The 20,252-nt window shown below is 38.1% G+C and overlaps 1 protein-coding gene across 5 annotated transcripts in view; it reads left to right on the forward strand.

The window, feature by feature from the left end:
• The window catches only part of PDE1B (phosphodiesterase 1B), a 301,797-nt gene that overhangs the window by 257,469 nt on the left and 24,076 nt on the right, over nt 1-20,252 (forward strand). For all 5 annotated transcript variants that reach the window (XM_075199244.1, XM_075199243.1, XM_075199246.1 and 2 more), the window contains 4 exons: nt 2,423-2,523; nt 3,084-3,209; nt 9,334-9,435; nt 16,822-16,942. In XM_075199244.1, the coding sequence (XP_075055345.1) occupies nt 2,423-2,523; nt 3,084-3,209; nt 9,334-9,435; nt 16,822-16,942 (450 nt within the window). The remainder of the gene's footprint in view (nt 1-2,422; nt 2,524-3,083; nt 3,210-9,333; nt 9,436-16,821; nt 16,943-20,252) is intronic.

Here is a 20,252-nt window from a genome sequence, read left to right on the forward strand (position 1 = left end):
AACAGGCTTTATCTCGACTTCAAGGTTTTGGGGTTTTTTCTTTTTTTTGAAATATTCAAGTTATTGATTGAAAGTGTTTTCCTATGATTTTATTTCACTTTTTGAGCGGGATTTTCAATGTCTTATGTTAATATATGTTATAGATACAGTATATATATATATATATATATATATATATATATATGTATATGTGTTATAACATCTATTTAAATTATTCTCTTAGACAACTGATCAATATTTAGATTGTCTGTCTTAGTTATGGTATGGGTATTAACATTAAGATCAGAAAGTAAGGAAAGATGTTTGTTAACCATTTGCCAATACTATGTGTACTAACACTATCATTGATAAGGTAAGACGTTATGCTGGCCATTCACTGAACCTCAGAATCTGTTTCCATATTGACCACAAATAGGACAGATCCGGCTGCACACTAGTACTAATTAATAGCATATGGTCACAAGTGGATGCTGACCAAACACACGGTGTGACTCAGTCAGTGACAGGATTGGCCTATATGTAGCAAACTGAAGAATAGTCAATCTCCACTTTACTGTTTGTTTCCTGTGGAGTTAGAAAATACACAGCATGTATGTCCCTAATTGCAGTTATCAAGGTCAAACACATCATCATACTACTCAGACATAATAATAAACTGAATACACAATCAGCAGAGATGCCAATTTGCAGATTTAAGAGTCTGTAACTTCCTTTAAGTGATCATGAAATTACATCAATTTGGAAATTCGACCCTTTTTTATTACTTAATTAGAGCCAGAATAACAAATAGTTTAATTTGTGTTGTGCCAGCAGCTGTGTACCCTCATTTACTGTAACAAATGTGGCTTTGTGTAATGAAGGAGGTAAGCGTACATTATTAAAACTGTTACAAATGTGTTCTGTTACAAATGGGTCTTTCAATTAAAGTAACTAGCATCTATTTTCATTTAACCTTTGTTACAAAACAGTTATTTTAGGTGATAGTGATATTTGATACCAAATGGTTTATTTTTCTATGAAAACTTTCATAGAGAAAGAAGCTTAGACTTTAGGGGTAAATTGAGATTTTACACAAACAACCTGATTAGAAAAATGCATATGCCTTGCCTTTAGCAAATTACCACCTCAACCATTGTAGTTTGTAAGCATTGGTAGCTAGAGATTTAATGGGGGTTGGACATTTGCTGCCCAGTAGTTTAACTGCAAGAGCTGTCCAATCAGGTTTTGCTGTCATGCTGTACATTCCACTCCCTTTCAAAATTCTCCAGGCACGGATCAGTGGCATGGCAAAGTTAGATAGTCCCCGGGGGGGACCATGTGCCCGCACTGCAGAGCCATAGCAAGAAATGTTAGCGACTGGGGCAAGATGGAAATTTGACACCCCCAAACCCTCAATTTAAACTAAATGAAAGTAAAATATTAATTCCCTGCTCCGCCCTCTATATTTGCGCACTGGATGACTGACTGCCCCTCTCGCACAACCTTAGTTTCGGCCATGACATCACATGCGCAGTGTTCTCATGACATCATGTGTGTGCCTGATTCATTCAAGTGCACAGCAGTTACACATCCAACCTGCATGTCTGTGTGACATTGTGAGTGACACAGACATGCAGGACAATGAGAGAAGGAGAACAGTGAGCACCAGTGGACCCCCTGTGAGCTGGTGGCTAGTAGCACCCTCTTAACTCAACTCTGCAAACTTGTGGGCAGCCTCTTAGTGACAGGACAGTGCCCACTTTATATCAGTGCCACCAGCTGTTTCCCTCACCGCTACGTCACTGATACCTTTACAATACAACGTTTATATTTCTACAAATAGCCCTTCCTACTTTATTTCTGAAGGTGTGTACACCATTAATAATAAAATATTCAATATACAGCTAGGACTGATAATCATTAGCAAAGTCTCCATGTTGATCATAAGATGACACTTGTCTAGCACACACATGAACCAAGAAGAGGTATGTTCTAAGGAGATGAAGAATCTGTGGGTACTAAAATGACAAATGCCCTCTTTGTAAGGTGGAATCTGGTAACAATGATAATAATGAAACTAATGAAATACCTTGTTGTTTTTGTAATACTGAAAGAAGAGCTAATATTGAATATGCAAATATTTAAACACCAAATAAATACTCCAGAGCTCCTGTGCTTGCAGGACTCTGTATTGTGGAGTAGAGAACTGTCTTTGAAGAGAGTTTTTGTTCTTTTTTCATGTTCTGTAGCCTCATTATTTTTCAATATTTTAAGAATACTTAAAGCCTTGCACTCTGAATAAATTCTCGGTTATTTTAACTGGTAGGTTATTACATTTTCAGTTTCTTTTAATTTCTTATGCAGTTCAGCTATCCTCTCACGCCCTCTGCTGGCTACTCATTAAATCACTGTTACTCCCCATTGCCTGCCTTCTCTTCCACAGCATTGCCTGAATGAGATTGAGATCCTGGCTATTATTTTTGCCGCCGCCATCCACGACTTTGAACACACAGGAACTACAAACAGCTTCCACATCCAGACAAAGTAAGAAAACTGTTTTTGTGTCATATGATAAAAAGTCATTGTTTATTTATATAGCGCCGATCATATAACCCATTGTTGTGCAGAGAATATGTAATGATTCACACCAATCCCTGCCCGGTTGGAGCTTATGATCTAAATCCCTTCCCCACAAACACACACACGTTAGGGTCTATTTCGTCAGAAGCCAATTAATATACCAGTATGTGTTTGGACTGTGGGTGGAATAGCTCGGACTCAGAGGAAATATTGATTATGGCTATAATTGTAATTAGGGTAATAAGATCCCACAACACAATATCTATCTGCACCACAATATGTCTTCACAATACATAGTATTACTTTTTGTAATCTCAGTTTAGGTTTTAATCTATCCCAGTCAGGTCCATTTTAATAAAAGCCACAATTAGTCCAATTTGCTTTAATCAGGTAATAGATCGTTATATCTGGAACAATTTGCTGAGTTGCGGCTGCAAGGTGTTCTTTAGGAATGTCTGCGGTCAGTCTGCAGCATACACAGTGAATTGCTTATGTTTATCTTATTATCACACTTGTCTTCACAGATCAGATTGTGCTATTCTGTATAACGACCGCTCAGTGCTGGAGAACCACCATGTCAGTGCAGTTTATCGGATCATGCAAGATGATGAAATGAATATATTTGTGAATCTCACCAAGGACGAGTTCACGTGAGCTTTTTTCAGTGTTTTTCCGTTGATTAATAACTTTGGACCACAGGGGAGTTAAGGGAATTGGCTACATTTGCAAAACCATTAAAACTTAGGAGTTGCTTTGTGAAAGATTCTAAAAAGTGGAGGTGTTGCCTATAGCAACCAATCAGTTTCTACCGATCACTTTTCTAGTACATCATAGAAATTGATAGCTAATCTCTGACTGGTTGCTATGGACAACTCCTCCACTTTTCCTGTTTTGAAGGTTTGATAAATCTACCCGTTAGTCTTCTCTGGAAGTGGTAAGTTTCACAGGAATTGAGTTTGAGAAATAAATGTTGTTAAAGGAATACAGATGTTTCATTTTACCACAGATTTGCGGACATGTTATTTACACCAAAACTCCTCCAGGTGCAGCTACTGACCAGGCTCTGTATCGCCTACAATTGCAAATACAATACAGCAACTTTGATCCGTTGATATGTTAAATAATTATCCAATAATATTGAGTCACATACTTGAACCCTTTGCAGAAAAATAAAATAAAACCAACATTTTAACCATATAAGGGGACTGTAATGTCTTCCAAACATTATCAGTGACAATAAGAACAGTCTAGACAAGCAAAGCAAAGTCACAGAAAACCTATTTCAGCAACATATACAGAAGTCATCAAAAAGTGAAATGCATAAAACTATTATGGTGTATAAAAAGATTTAATGATAACTATAATATGTTCTGGGATCCCTATTCCTCCACATCACCCCCGCCCCCCCCATTTTTATTAAATATTTTACTCAAATCTCCATCTTAAACCAGCCATTTTCATGACAGTTCTTTGTGGAACAAAGCAGTATTAAAATAATTAGCAATGTATAGCTATATAATCCACTTTATTATCTCTGGTATGGATGAATTGTAAGGATTGTACTGGAGGAGACTAAACAGATTAAGCAGATAGCTGGTATATTGCTCTGTAATACTTGATTATTAACAGTTCTCAAATTCCCTTTACTGACCTATATTCTTAGATAGAGCAAACAAATTAGCCTTAAATATGATTATTGTTATTTGTTTATATAACTACATTACACAAGTGGTATAAATATCTCTTGTAAGTAGTAACTCCTTTAAACATTGATGATTAACCTGTCACGCGCTGGACACCATGGGCCTGAGTCATTAAGGAGAGCAAAGCAAAAAAAAAGGAGTAACTTCCTTCCAGCACAAACCATGTTACAATGCAAGGGGTGCAAATTAGTTTATTATTTTGCACATAAGGAAATACTGGCTGTTTTTTCTTGTAGCACACAAATACTCAATAGCTTTATTTTTACACTGAAATGTAAAGTTAATCTTGGACTTACCCTATCCCAAATATAAATCTGTCCCCACATTTTAAATTTACCTTACCCTCCAATACAATATGGTTTGGCCCAGGTGCAAAGTTACTCCATTGTTATGCTTTGCTCTCCTTAACAACTCAGGCCCCATGTGTACTGTACATACAATGCATTTTTTGGTCTATCTTACCTGCATACACATGTTCTGTGCTAGCCAGTGGCACACGTACTATGCTGTGTCAGTCATCACTATCAGTCGGCACTTAAACCGACCTTGTAGGCTGTGCAAATGATATGACTGAAACCATACGTACTTACATGACACCCAGGACTTGAGTGGGTAGCATCTCCGTCAGAACACCCTTGGCACACCCTTACTGTACATTGCCTACGTCTGGCCGCCTCTTTCCACCACATTTTTGTGCTTCAAGTTGTAGCTAGTAGTAAGTGTCATTTGCATTCAGGCATGAATTGGATTCAATCGCGTTAATTGGTGTAAGGTCCGTTTCTGGGCATGAGCAGAGCTATTTAACGCAAGATACGCTGTGCAAATTGACGTATGTCTGAACATAAATCAGGCCCACAATATTTTTTCGAACATGTTATTTCAGCGATTTACTCATAAAAAGATGCATGGACAAATGTATTCCCATAAAATGAATGATGCAGGGCACAAGAATACTTTCCGTGTTGTGTTGTACTTGCATTTTGTACACTGCAGCATGCACAATTCCCCCTGACAATGTCGCAGCCACGTTATTTCTTTGTTCTGAGTTTTCTGCTTGTTTTCTACTGATTGATCCATAGACCCAGCGGGATTCTGAGAAACAATATTCTGCAATTTCTCTGTTCTACAAATGGAGAAAAACTAGCAAGGAATGCAATAACTTTCCTATGCACCTGAATGTCTGAGTCCTTATAAGTAAAGATAGATGTGGGACATTTTGATGGCGAAAGGGAGCGGCCACTGTTACTTGTGTCAGCACCCAGGACCAAGGCACCAAGGGCGTAACTAAAAACGTCTCGGTGCATCACCTTAAAGTCATACTCACCCTGATGTCTTCTCCTTCACCAGTGTTTATTACTGCAGAGTACTCATTGTATTAGTAGCAATCTGGAATATTAGCCATATTATCCTCATTATTTCCCAAATTGTACAACTGCCTGGATACATTTATTATGAAGATATATTACATTTGTACTTTAAGGCACATTTTTTTATTTGGGACAGGGCATCCTGATCTACCAGGCTCAATGATTACTATGGCTATAGTTACACTCTTGCAAGGCACTTAATAAATCTCCTTTAATGCTATTGTGCCTGATTGTCCCTCTTGTGCCTGATTTTGTTTACCCTCCCTTAGGATGTAAACTCGTATGAGCAGGGCCCCTCTCCCCTCCTGTCTCCACACCTGTTCTTCCGCTCTGTCTTTACAGTATTTGCCTGCCTGGAGTTTCTGAAGTTCTGGTACTTTGTGTTTATTGTTCTGTATTGTTTTACCCTGTATAGTCTACTGTTTGTGCCGTGTATGGCGCTGCGGATACCTTGTGGCGCCTAACAAATAAACGATAATAATAATAATATTACTTCTTAAAATATGCAATTTATTATACAAGATCCTCAGTGTTGAACACAGTGAACAGACCAGAACAAGTATAGAAAAATTGAAGAGAGTTAGAAATACTGACACGATTGTTGGGCACGACTATAACGAACGATTGTTGGGCATGACTATAACCATATTTTTTCACTAAATGTTTACTTTTTCTATACTTGTGCCGGTCTATTCAATTTGTTGAACACTGAGGATCTAGGGGTAAATGTATCATAGTGCAGGTTGTACAAGTCGCCAGAAATCGGCAAGATGACAGCTTAAATTTAAAGCGGCGCTGCCTTGTAAAGGGAAGTTTCCCTTTACAAAGCAGCCCCACTTTAAATTTAAGCTGTCATCTCGCCGATTTCCGGCGACTTGTACAACCCGCACTATGATACATTTACCCCCTAGTATTCTTTCTTATGGGCCCTGCACAGTAATTCAGTTTGTTTTTCTTCTTGTATAGAGGGCATCCTTTCTATGGATGATTTGATATATACACATAGATATACTGGGCCTGAGTCATTAAGGAATGTATCTGCCGATATTGTGTGTATCATCCGCACAATCACTCTATGCGTGCTCAGAGCCAGACGACACGCAGCAGAACGCAGCCAGGTCCAAGTCATCTTCAAATGCAAATGACACTACAGCCTACGAATTCGGGAGGGATTGGGGTAGGGAATGGACATCTGCACGCAGGCAATGTACAATGAGGGCGCTCCTGTGCAGCTATATCAAAGTCACGCTCAGGTGACACAGAAGTACGCTGGTTTTCTGTCAAAACTCTTGCACCAGCTATAGGGCTAGTCCTGAGTCCTAGTGATGTCAGTAGCATATGCATACTATAACATGTGTCTGCAATTAGGAACAACTGTGAAAAAGTCTGTTATGTACAGTAGACATTGAAGACAGCCTAATACTTGTTTTTCAAGAAAAAAAGCCAACTCAAAACATTTTATTTATTTTTTAAATTTCCATGTACACTCATAGATGTTTATAATATTGACATGTAACATCAATTGAATATGTATATTTTTTTTATATGCGATCTTTTAAGAATTTCTATTCCACAAAAGCATTGTACGTATCCTGCGGTGTCTGGTCTAAGGTGCAGAGTAAACCTACACCCATAGTCATCACCGCACATGTATTGAGATCCGTTCCTTGTTGACTTTAGGAGTATGCAGAGCCGATTTACGTGCAGTTTAAAACAAACGGACGATGCGCTCAGTGGGCCAGAGTCATTGAGAAGAGCAAAGCATAAAAAAGGATTAACTTTGTACCTAGGCCAAACCATGTTGCATTGGAGGGGGAGGTACATTTGGGGACAGATATATAGTTGGGGTAGGGCATGTCCTAGATCAACTTTAAATTTCATTGTAAAAATAGAACTATCAAGTATTTGTGTGCTAGGTGAAAAAACAACCAGTTTTTAACTTATATGCAAAATAATAAACTAATTTGCACCCCTTGTATTGTAACATGGTTTTTCCAAGGGCAAACTTACTCCTTTTTTTTTGGTTTGCTCTCCTTAGTGACTCAAGCCTATAATTGTCCCCTATGAGTTCGAAGAGCTTCTAATATATTCAACGATCCTCATATTCTAATTGATCAAGTGTGTTTTATTTCTTCTACAGTATTTCAATTTCTTTTACCTCAGTGATCAGGAAAACCACTTTGTGAAATCATTTCCTTAAAGTTTTATTTGGCACGTTACTCCTATGTAGTCTTATAGTCCTATTGCAGATAAAATGGAGCCTGGGAAAATAACAAATGTTGTACAATAAATATGTACATATTAAAACAACACTGATTAAATCCGATGTTCACAGCCCCAGAGTTAGGTTATTTCACAAGGGATCAACTTAATAACCAGAGTGTAGCCAACGTCATGCATATTGTATGTCCTTTCTATTGTTTCATTTGCAGGATCAGAACACCGCTCTAGCCAGTATCAGCTTGAAAGAGCTGTGAGCATCATCATATTTTATTGATAGTAATACCTTTTTTTATCCTTCCTAAAAAAGAAACCACTATAAAAGAACATAAACAAAAGTACACCATTATAAAGCATAAAAATCTACTTTATTGAATATAAGTAATAAACAATATCAACACTGGGGAATCATAGAAAACATATGGTCTTGCCACTTAAATGTAATGTTAAAATAACATCACGTTAAATAAACCTTGACTGTGGTCAGCACAAGCCCGATCGGTACCAAGTTTGTAATAATTGATAAGTAAATAAAACCAATTTTAACAATGATAGAAGTTATGGTATCAAAGTCTTGTACCTCAATACTGGTAATTAATAGATGTAATGTGCCTCCAATATTAGAACTCGTTCGTTCGTTCTTTCTTTCTTTCGCCTTATTTATCAATTTGATACCCCAATTGATATTTAATTTGGGATATATAACCTATAATAAGTAAATTATACAAAGATAATTCTGGGGTGGACAATTTTTCTATATGAACCTTTTGGACGCTTCCCTGATCAGTATTCTCCTGGCTCTGACATCCAGTTTGGAGTGATGGTCCGATCTGTGGTGGTGTCATACACTTTCCTCTTCTTAATAATGCTTTGAACGGTACTCAGACGGAGCGCAAATACCTCTGACATCTTTTTGTATCCTTCTCCTAACTTGTGCATTTCCACAACTTTATCCTGAGCCCTTTTGACAGCACCTTTCCAACCATGTTGAATTATTTGCCTTACCAGTTACCCTGCACTACTAGTAGTGGAGTCCTCAATGAACAGCCGGTTATATTAGGAAGAAATCAAATCCACTCCAGTTGATGTCAGATGGTGGCCAGTTAGCCTGTTGTGTGATCTGAAAGCCTATTGGTTGTACCTGAGCTAGTTTATAATTGGTTCATCTAAGGGTATGATCACTTATCCAAACCAGGTGTTTTAGTAATTAAATTAAATTAAATTATATTAATTGTTAATCATTTTTGTAAATGTTATTTTCACTTTGATGCTGAAGGTTATAATAAATATAAATACATGTAATGTAAATACAGCTGGAAAAAGTGTAATTTAATTTATTCATGATTTTGCCAGGCTACGATTTCTATAGGTGCTGTATTACAATAAGGGACCTAGTGTTCTATAGAAACAGATCTCTCTAATACTCTGCTGTACAGGGTGAACCATACAGACATTAGTAACTGTTTTCTCTTCTGCTTATACAGGGAATTAAGGGCTCTTGTCATCGAGATGGTCCTAGCCACTGATATGTCTTGTCACTTCCAGCAAGTCAAAACCATGAAATCTGCTCTGCAATCTCTGGAGAAGTGAGTATATATGAGAGAAAACACTCCACACATAAGACAGCATGATGTGTGAATGGTTCATAAGAGATATGTGGCAGACAGACAAGGAGTGAGCACATCATGGGTGAGCAGAGTGTCACTGAGTATATTATCTTCTACAGTAACTATAAAACCACAGCAGTCTCTGTTGGTGCTAGATGTTTGATTTGTAAAGTACAGACATGTACACACAAAAGAGAGAATTTGATGACAGTGGAGAAGCTACAGGGTCATCTAATATGACCATGTGGGGTTTGGTGAGGGTTGATGCTTTTTCAATAGTTTTATTTCTAAATATTCTCTATATAAGTCTTAAAAATAGTATGATTGTCCCATGTATCCATGAATAATTTTACTGTATGAGTCACCACTACTGGGAGACTATTCCATGGATCTATCACCCCTTCTGTAACAAATATTCTTCCTTTTGCAATACCCTTATTTGTAAAAATACTGCGTTTCTGAGCTCTATTAACATTTTAATTTTAGCAGCTTCTGACAGATATATATATATATATTATTAATGTAGTTTTTGAGAGGACTTACAACACTGTACACAGTACTCGAGGTGAGGTCTTACCAGTGATCTCTAAAACTACAATACACTCTCCCACTTCCTGCTACTGCTACCTCTTCCTATACAACCGAGTATTATACTGCTTTTCCCCACTATTTGCCTACACTGTGTTCACCTTCATATTATCTGAAATTATACATCCCTTTACTGTGTTGGTGCTGGTTACATCACCATTCATCCTGTACCCCAGGATATACATATATTTGATAACAGGTATTTTGACTGCTTCCCTGTGTAAGGGCTCTGAAAGAGGTGAATTAAGAAAATTGGAAAGTTTTGAGAGGCAGGGAATTCATGAGAAGTGGTGTCTATGGTGTGGGCATAGCAGACCAGCCTTAGTGAGGGTTGTAAATGGTCAGTTAGGTGTGAGACATAAGTGTGTGAAAGACAGTGTAGACATTAGAAAATTAAAGGTAGCGTTTAATATTAAATATGAAGCTGACAGCAAATGCTTATGATGAGAAACACATAAATCAAGAGGATGTCGGCATCATTTCTAAATTGCTGTGGTGTAGAAATCCAGTTGCAGGAGAAACAAGTAGAAATAGTTGAGACGAGAAATAATAAAAGCTGAATTCTCCCTGTGGAGACTGATCGGAGAGGATAATTTTAGCAACATTACAGAAAGGAAAAGAAGACTCAATGTATTATGGTACCCTGGGTATGGTTATGCATTATTAACAGTCATAGTGAAGTGTCTTTTGGAATATTATTAATATTTAGTGGAATATATTAGTATGTGTCATACAAAGTATCTGTGGCTTACAGAAAGTGTCCACCTCTAGTAGGTAGGTGACATCAGATGTATGCAGACAAAGCTGGACGTAATCTACTTACATGTGATATTTAAAGTCAAAGGAGCAGGTAGTAAAGCTTCCTCAACCTGGGGATACTCCAGAACAGAGCCCTGGGAAACACAATGCTTAGCACAATAAACTACCATATCCAATTAGTAGTATTGTTTGCAGATGTAATGTCATATTAAATACAGGTGGGGAAACTAATGATGTCAGCCAGCGCTTTCATGATGACATTGTACCAGAGCCCTTTGTATTAATCCTCTATGTCTATGACACAGTTAGAGGCATCACACAAGACACGACTCAGCAGCCTATGAGGAACATTTTAAAGGAAAAAAAAGCAGATGACCCAGCAATCCAGCCCCAGGTAGCCCACTACGGGACCAGCCCAGGGGGCAGATGCCTGCCTGTCCCCTAGCCCAGCCTGCCGCTGACAATACGACAAAAAGTGTCAGAGTTCTGCCCCTTTAAGACAGATGGACAGGCAGCAGAGTTAGTGCTGGAGCTAGTGAGCTATACTTTGTTATTCCTACATTTTGCTAATTGGAAAACACATCTTTTGAGACCTGGCAAGAGAAAACATTGAGTATTTTTTTTAACCTTAGTCACCTTTCCTTCCAAACTAATAGATTCAAGGGAGCAGGTACAGATTAAAGTCCATTTAAGCCAAGTCCTTAGGTGACAAAATTGCAAATCTGTGGTAGGCTTTCATCGTCTTACGAAGCAATGCCCAAAACCTTCAGAGATTAGAGATACAGGCCTGATTCATCATGGAATGCAAAGTGAATGCAATTTGCGTTTTATCGGACGTAAATTACACGCAAGTCCACCCGTATTCAAGTACATGACATCTCAAGACATGTTTGCAGTTGAATACGACTATAAGTACACTCTGCCTATACGATACTTGCCATATATTATGCAGACAGATACAACACACTGCTTCATAAGCAGAATGCATATGTGCAATATAAAGTCCCATCACAACACACACACAAAAAAAATATTAAATACATTAACACCTGTTAATAATATTATCATTATTAAAAATAAATGTAAAATTGTATATATATGTTTTTGCTTTTTTTTTAACTTGAAATACATTTATCAGTATATTATTAAGGCTTACTTTACATAAGATGCGTTTATACAGTTGCTATAATACATGATCTGTATGTGCCATTAGATGATGTTATGCATACGCCACCATCAAGCACATCTTGTATTAAAAGAATCTATACAACTGTCACGTCTGCAGAATTGTGGCTTAGAACCCTTGTGTTAATGCATGTGATAGTGTCTGTTTTGGATACCACAAAAATTCTCAGTTTTACCTTAATGATTTTCCTTAAACTGACTTCCAGTGGTAAAGTCAGCAATTTATAGGCCTGGCCCTTAGAGCCAGCTGTACAATATATTTACTCCACAGTGAAGCCTATGCTTAATAGCCAACCTACATATCAGTTATGTTGGAAATCCTGACACTTTCTCGTTACGTTACTGATCTGTAACTTCAGGATGTCTGTAAATGAGGACAGAAGGACACACTTGAGGAACACGAACCCAGCTGTGTTCAGTGTACACAGGATAGTTATATCAGCAAGACTTTTCTGTGGCACATTCAAATAGATGAGCAAGAAGGAGAATAACACAGAAACAGGAAGAACTAAACACAGGGTCATAGGTAACACATACACTTAGATTGCCAAGCAGACATTTCCCATGCTTACAGTAATCGGCTATATGTTACTATTAGCACTTCAGATGCTTTGCTGAAAATTGACTGGTGTAACTCTAACATCCTCTCTCAACAATATAAAGATTATATCACAGTATCCATCTTCAGTTCTCTCTGTCTCTAGAAAATGGCAATGCAGGTAGACAAGATTTAAGTTCAATAAAGCCTTTGCTTTGCAAGTCCCTCCAGACATGTACTTTACATCAATGTGTTTAGTGCGTAGCTTCATTTTCTCTGTTTACAAGAACTTTATACATGCTTGATTGCCTTGCAGGACAGGAATTGGTTTTGGCATATCCATCCCCAAGCTCATCAAGACTTGACCTAACCAGATTTGTTCTTGACAACAAGCTGTAGCAACACATTAGGCTTCTGTTGACTGAAGTGCAATATATTAGGCTTCAGGTTGTTGACTTTGTGTCACCCATCCTGTTTGCTTCTATGCAACCAGTTGACTTTGCTGTAGGCATTGTTGGCAATTTAAATTTCTTATTGATAGTTAATTTCAGATATTTTATGGCACACGTTACAGCATTCCAGTCACACTGTGATTGAGCTGCAACGTGTCTGCACCGTATTCATTCTGCCACAGTAATATCTGCTTTTGATATAGCAGATATGAACAACAGTTTGAATATTACCTTTCAATATTGATGGTTATCTGGTGACAATGTATTTGTTTTTTCACCCTTCAAGTATGGGGGTTTTCACTTCCTTTGCCTCTTCCATCTCAGAACAGGTTAATATTTGCAGCATTTTTGTTTTTCATTGAATTGGTGGCAGATGGCTGTTTCATATATTGATCATCACCAAGGGGGCTGATTCAATTACCAGCGAGGTCCTGTAACCTTGCGACCGGTCTCTTCTTGGTATGTTTATGGTTAAAATGTTTGATCATTTTGGGGGGAAAAAATAAGCAAAGATTTTCCTATCGTAATTAACTGCATTTTGCACAGAACCTCTGCCCCTAGGTGTTACACTTGCATTGCTTTGCTGGATTATAATTTTTGGTGATGAAGATGGATTAAGAATTCTGTAATCTTTGGATTCTTCACTGCATATCTGGTTCTCTGTGTCCTGAAATTCTCAGGTCCTCTTTGGGCTTTTTACTGTTCCATAGCTTGTAAGGTGTAGTGGTTTTGTTGGCAGGAGGTTTTGTAAGTAGGTTGTTGTGATTAGTGCTGCTCCCCAGACCTTGTTTTGGTGATTGGCACCATTACACTTCTTGTCCTCTGGAGTATAAGTTGTTTGTACTCAATACCCTGTTCTCTAAAGTATTTTTTGAGCTTCTCTGCTCATATACTGTCCTCTATGATCAGTTTATGGTATACAGGCTTTCTCTGGAGCTGGTTAAATGATGCTGCTATGTACTTCCTGAGTTTTTCTATCATTTCAATGTTGTGCTTCATTAGATGTTTTTGTGTATCTGGAGTAGTTATCTGTGAAAGACACAAAATACTTGTTTCCAGCTGTGGTTAATGTTCTCATCCTCCTGCACACATCACTATGATTCCACCTTCTCTGCTCTGCGTCACATAGAACAGCAGGACCTGTGTACATTTTGCTTTAGTTCAGCAGATGCACTTCAGGTGTGTTTAGCTATATCACCAGCCAAGTGTAACGCTAAATCAGGAATCATGGTTTATTCAGCACTCCATATATTGTATCTGGGTGCCTAGATCTGTATGCCATGCGATAGCTGGCATATAGATCATCACAAGTATATATAAACATACTTGTAAACAGGGTGTTGAGTAGGTGACTGTGGCTTCATTTTATTCACACTTGAGCTCCTACAGGTAACTGCTCTTCCATTAGTTATGATTTCTGAACCATATTGTACAGTGTTTAATTTGCCTTTGAAATGAAGAAAGAGACTTGTATTGGTTGAACATCTCACCGATATCCATTATCATCATCAACCCAGAAACTTGTATCACACCTGTGGGATATGCATAGATACGTCTGCTGCCGTGTAAGTCTATGAGGTTTGTGGTTTACTTGCATCGCCTCGCCACCTACTGTACTGAGGGCCCCATAACGCGCCTTCTCAAGTGCTAGTGGGTGCAAGTATAAGATATGTTCAACTGAAAACACTGGCACAAGTTATGTCAATGTGCAGTGCAGTCATATTTTTACTCGGTGCGAATGGACTTGTATCCAAATCCAAATTGGGACCACAGACTCTTTTCTTATTTCTCTTTTCTAATTTCCTTCCTGATGTCGCATTCATCGGTTAATTTGCTTTTGACAAACTCCAAAGCAGCTGTAACTTTGATGCCCTCTCTGATACCTTTCAACTGCTCTCAAATTGTTTAAATTGTGTTTACAGGCTCAGGTTTTGCAGTCTCATACTGGGTAATTTGCATAGCCGATATAGTTTACTATTTAAATTTGATCTTCCATGCAGTGTCTGTTGTGTTTTCCATAAACATTTTGAATGCTTTCTTGGTTTACGAAAAAGTACCGTGGTAAATCCTTAAATTACCATGAAATTGTATATTAATTTGGCCATTTACTATGCATTTACAGTGCAGAGATGCTCAAATTTACTTCTTAGCAGTTTGTTTTAATTGTGAAGTTAGAACCACAAATTGTATTTCACCTTTCGAAGTTCGAGGGCAGGATGGCCGCGACACAGACCCAAATTGAACCAGCCCAAATTTCAGAATCATACTGCAGACAAGTTTGAGGACCTTGGATCTGCCAAATTTGATCGAGCCCAAAACCCATTAGAATACTGATCTGTTAGTTCAGCTTTTTTTTTTCAAATCAAGACAGGTGGATACACTTGGGGAACAAGGCCTCACCTGTATTCAGTGTACAAGGTATAAATATAACAACATGGCTTGTGATGCATCCAAACAGAGAAATGGAAAACACAAAGCAGAAACAGGAAGGGTTACATGTAACATATGAACTCACATTGTCTAGCAATCATTTTCACCTTCTACATTAACCAGTTATATGCAATTATTGACAGTTCAAATGCTGTTAATCTCTGTTTATTAGAACTATTATTCTTAACCACTATTCGGTTCCAACGATGCCAACAAACCAACATTACACACTAGGGGCCTGATTCATTAAGGATCTTAACTTAAGAATCTTAATTTAAGTCTCCTGGACAAAACCATGTTACAATGCAAGGGGTGCAAATTAGTATTTTGTTTTGCACATAAGTTAAATACTGACTGTTTTTTCATGTAACACACAAATACTTAATAGCTTATTTGTACACTGAAATTTAAAGTTGATATTTGTGTGCTACATGAAAAAACAGACAGTATTTAACTTATGTACAAAACAGAAAACTAATTTGCACCCCTTACATTGTAACATGGTTTTGTCCAGGAGACTTAAATAAGAAGTTTCTTAAGTTAAGATCCTTAATGAATCAGGCCCTAGATCACCACTAGCATCAAATAGCTCTGAGCAGAAGACAGGGGCATTACTCTTTTCTGATGTTACATTAATGTTTAGTTTTAACCGCATAATTCCTGGTAATAATTGATAGAAGGACTTTTTTTTTAACCTGATTGCTCAGTTTTGCTCACAGTTCCTAGCACTGTCATGCAGCACAATATTCCTTTAATATTCCTTTAACAACCTATTTAAGTTGTAATAGATTACATTTGAATTTAACACATAAACATAAAAGTTCTTAAATGTGAAACATGTGTGATCTTCTTGTACCAGTCAGCTTCTTTCTTACCGTTCTTTGAGGTTACTCTGCTCCAGTGACATCACACAGGGCACATACTTCTTTCTGACCATCCTAATGTACTTTTAAGAAGTGCCCCCTTCTCTGTATTCTCTGGACCCCCTTTATGACGCACACTTACATACCTTGGTTTTGCATCGAATTGTCAACCTTTTCCACCCAGCACACATCAAGGTACCAGCCTGCTTTCCATTTTCAGGAGATGCTTTTGTAAATTAGAATTGCCCCCAGATGTGTGGAGTGCCAAGGAAATCTATATATCTGAAGCACTGTAGCCTATTTACCTTTGGTTTACCCTCACATTAATTCATCATAGCATTAGTACAGCGCTGCAGCATTGGTGGCGCTATATAAATAAATGATGATGATTGCTTGTTTGACTCAGCTCCATATTAAACCACTGGTGAAAGTTATTATTTAAGAAATGTTAGATGTGTGTGTGCAAAGGCAAGGACAACTTACTGCTATAAATTAACATTGATATATCTATTAAATCACTGTGTTAATCTCTCTCTACATGTACTTGCAGCATAGACAAATCTAAGGCGCTCTCTCTACTGCTCCATGCCGCTGACATCAGCCACCCCACCAAGCAGTGGAAAGTACATGGACGGTGGACCAAAGCTCTAATGGAGGAGTTTTTTAGACAGGTAACAAATAACTTCATTGGCTTTTATTCTGTAAGCTATTAGCATTCTAAAGCAAAGCTGTCATGAATCTACTGACTGTACTAGGATCAGGCATATTTAATCAAAATGGGGTTTGGTTTAATTAGCTGGAAAAATGGGATTTAGCAATACACACATTATAAAAAGTGTGGCCTATTGCACACTGCTATTCTTTCCATTCAAATGATATTGTACAATGCAGTTTGAATACTATACTATGGGAGGATGCTTGTATGCCATATTTATGTGTATTATATGTATGCTATGCAAATATAAAATATTTGGGGCATTCAACAAAAATGTAGCATGGAATGTCAGCATTGAAAAGCCTGTTCTCGTTCTACGTTATTGGGCATTCTCTGTAATCTATGGTATTGGGATACCTCTACGATATTGGGATACCTCTGTAATCCCCCACCCCACTATGGAATATCTAGCTGTATACATCTCCTTCCTACTGTTGTCAATAACAAACTTTCACGGGTCACAGAGACTGAAGGCCACTTGCTGATATTTGCGCTGATAAGCTAGGAGGTGCGGAGTCTACACACGCCCCCGGTCTTCGCCAGGGACCCCCGCAAGGGTGTTTGGAGTTTGCTGCAAGAGACGCACAGGTTGCGGCCCTTCAAGTTAGCTATCAGCGGAGTGGATGGTGAACAGACGTGGTCGTGCAGGCAGAGGTTAAACTGTACAAACCGTACTGGCAAACGTGGTATCGGAGTGTAAGGCAAATCGGAGTCAGTAAGCCAAAGGTCAGATACAGCGGGAGCAATCAGGCCGAAGGGAGATCCAGAAGCAGAACCAGATATATCCGGATCGGTACACTGGAGGTCAGTCAGAGATCAGGGAAACAGGCTGGAACGCTGGAGCATAGGAAGACCTAGATACTCTGGTGCCTACCTAGTGTTAGAGGCGTGTTTAAATAGTGGAGCCCTATCCCTGATTGGTGGCAGTGGAGGCGGCGACCCGAACAGCTGACCACCGACAGGAAGTGCAGAGAAGTGTCCCTTTGCTAGGAAATGGAGACGCAAGTGGACACACATGCACACGGCAATCCTGAGGAGAGAAGACAGCCTCCAGCTGCCTAGAAACAGACAGCGCTGTGCGGGGACGGCGCCTGACACAAGCAATGTGTCATTGGGAAGGTATTAATGTGGAATCTTTGATGGGTAAGTAAAGTAATGGGTAGAAATAGAATGAGGAATAATAGTTGGGTGGAAGTAGACACCTGGCAAGTTAATTAATTAATTTAATTTAAAGCATTTTACAAGAGAGAAATACATTAAGTTTGTTAACCTTATGTGTTCTGTATGCCATGGGTACATCATCTACAGTACAGTATGTAGTTGTGACCTAATTACAGATAAAAGTCACAGGCCACGTAAGGAAGGGGTTTTGGAGGCGATAAACATAAATATAAATATGTTTGTTGTTTTTTCCACTAAAACATGTATAAGGCAGCATGAAAGTCTATTTATCGTGCAATAAATGGAAGTAAGTTATCACCTAAAAAAAAGATTCACCCCTTATGAGCATTCACATTAAAGACCAAAAATATCTTATATTATTAACCAATATCTTTTTTTGATGACTTAACTGATTAAGAATTGATGATTTCACTACTACTTATGTTATTTACAGGAGTTTATATGTATATAATACAAAACTGATACTAATATTTATATAAACTCTTAATATCTGTATAAACAGTGAATTCTGATGTCATTACTTCAGTGTCCATTAGGACAACTGGTGTACTCATCATCATCATCTATTTATATAGCGCCAGTAATTCTGCACAGAGAACTCACTCACATCAGTCCTTGCTCCATTGGGGCTTACAGTCTAAATCCCCTAACATGCACACAGATAGAGAGAGAGAGACCAAGGGCAATTTAATAGCAGCCAATTAACCTACCAGTATGTTTTTGGAGTGTGGGAGGAAACCGGAGCACCCGAAGGAAACCCATGCAAACACGGGGAGAACATACAAACTTCACACAGATAACGCCATAGTTGGGAATCAAACCCATGACCCCAGTGCTGTGAGGCAGAAGTGCTAACCACTAAGCCACAATAGTGACCTAAAAGGAATCCCCTATTGTAAATTATTGCAGATATTCTAAGTCAATCAATTTTTATTTTTATTTTTATTTTATAACTGACACTTAAAATATGTCTCATGGTGAAGTTATGTATATTACATTCTAGTTCTCACTGTTCTGTGACTATATTAATATCTTCTGGGATTCTTTATACTGCTGTTGTTTATCTACTGTACTGTGACATTCCGCTGCAGCGATTACCCCAGATTACCGAAAATGATTATTTATTTATTTATTTTAAAATTTCTGTTTATTTATGTTTATTATATATTTGGTCAGGTTTTGAAAGTTTTTTTGGGGGGGAGACTCTGATATATTATATTTTTAATCCCAATTACATCACAACCTCAGAATATTATCACAGAATTACAGTATGTTACCTAGTGAATACCAAACATGTGTACATTCTGGTTAGGTTAAGCAATGATATTTATTTAGTTTAATATTTACATTTTTTCTTCTGACCTTCACCATTATTTACTTTTTTATCATCAGGGTAGAATCAGGTGAATCAGGCCTCCCATACATTGCCTGGCATGGTTTGTATGCTTAGATTGGCTCCTAACTTCATAACCATTACACACAGTGTTCACTTGGATTGAACCCAGTCTGGTCCACTACAGCTTTGTACTGCAGAGGTCTGGGCTTACAGACACTCATGCTAGTGCATGACAGCACAGTATTAGGACCATGGTGTTTGTCAACTGATTATTGTCACTTTTATGCCATTTCACTGTTATAACTCAAAGTAAGAAAAATAAGATAATAATTTCAGGTAAGATAAGCCGTTTGTACTATACTTTAATAGTGTAGTGTGTGTTCATTTTAGGTGAGAACAGAGCCAGATTAAGAACCGGTGGGGCCATAGGTAACATTCTGGTGCCCATTACCGTCTCCATTTCAGTGTCCATTGGGCCCTAGACTGGAGCCTAGGTTGCCTAATAGACGATCCGGCTATGGGTGAGGAGAAAAGATAACTGAAAAGGAAAGATAAAAGACTAGCCATTGACGGAAACGTTGTGTCGGAAGAGATGCAGGAATATTTATTAGATTGTTGTGAGTTTCCCTCATCAGGGTGCTTGTGGGAGGAAAAGGCTCCTGTTGGTCATGTATTGCCTATCACTTTGTACTATATATATATATATATATATATATATATATATATAGTACAAAGTGGTAGGCAACAC

Source organism: Mixophyes fleayi, chromosome 2 (assembly GCF_038048845.1).
Source record: "Mixophyes fleayi isolate aMixFle1 chromosome 2, aMixFle1.hap1, whole genome shotgun sequence".
Lineage (NCBI taxonomy): Eukaryota > Metazoa > Chordata > Amphibia > Anura > Limnodynastidae > Mixophyes > Mixophyes fleayi.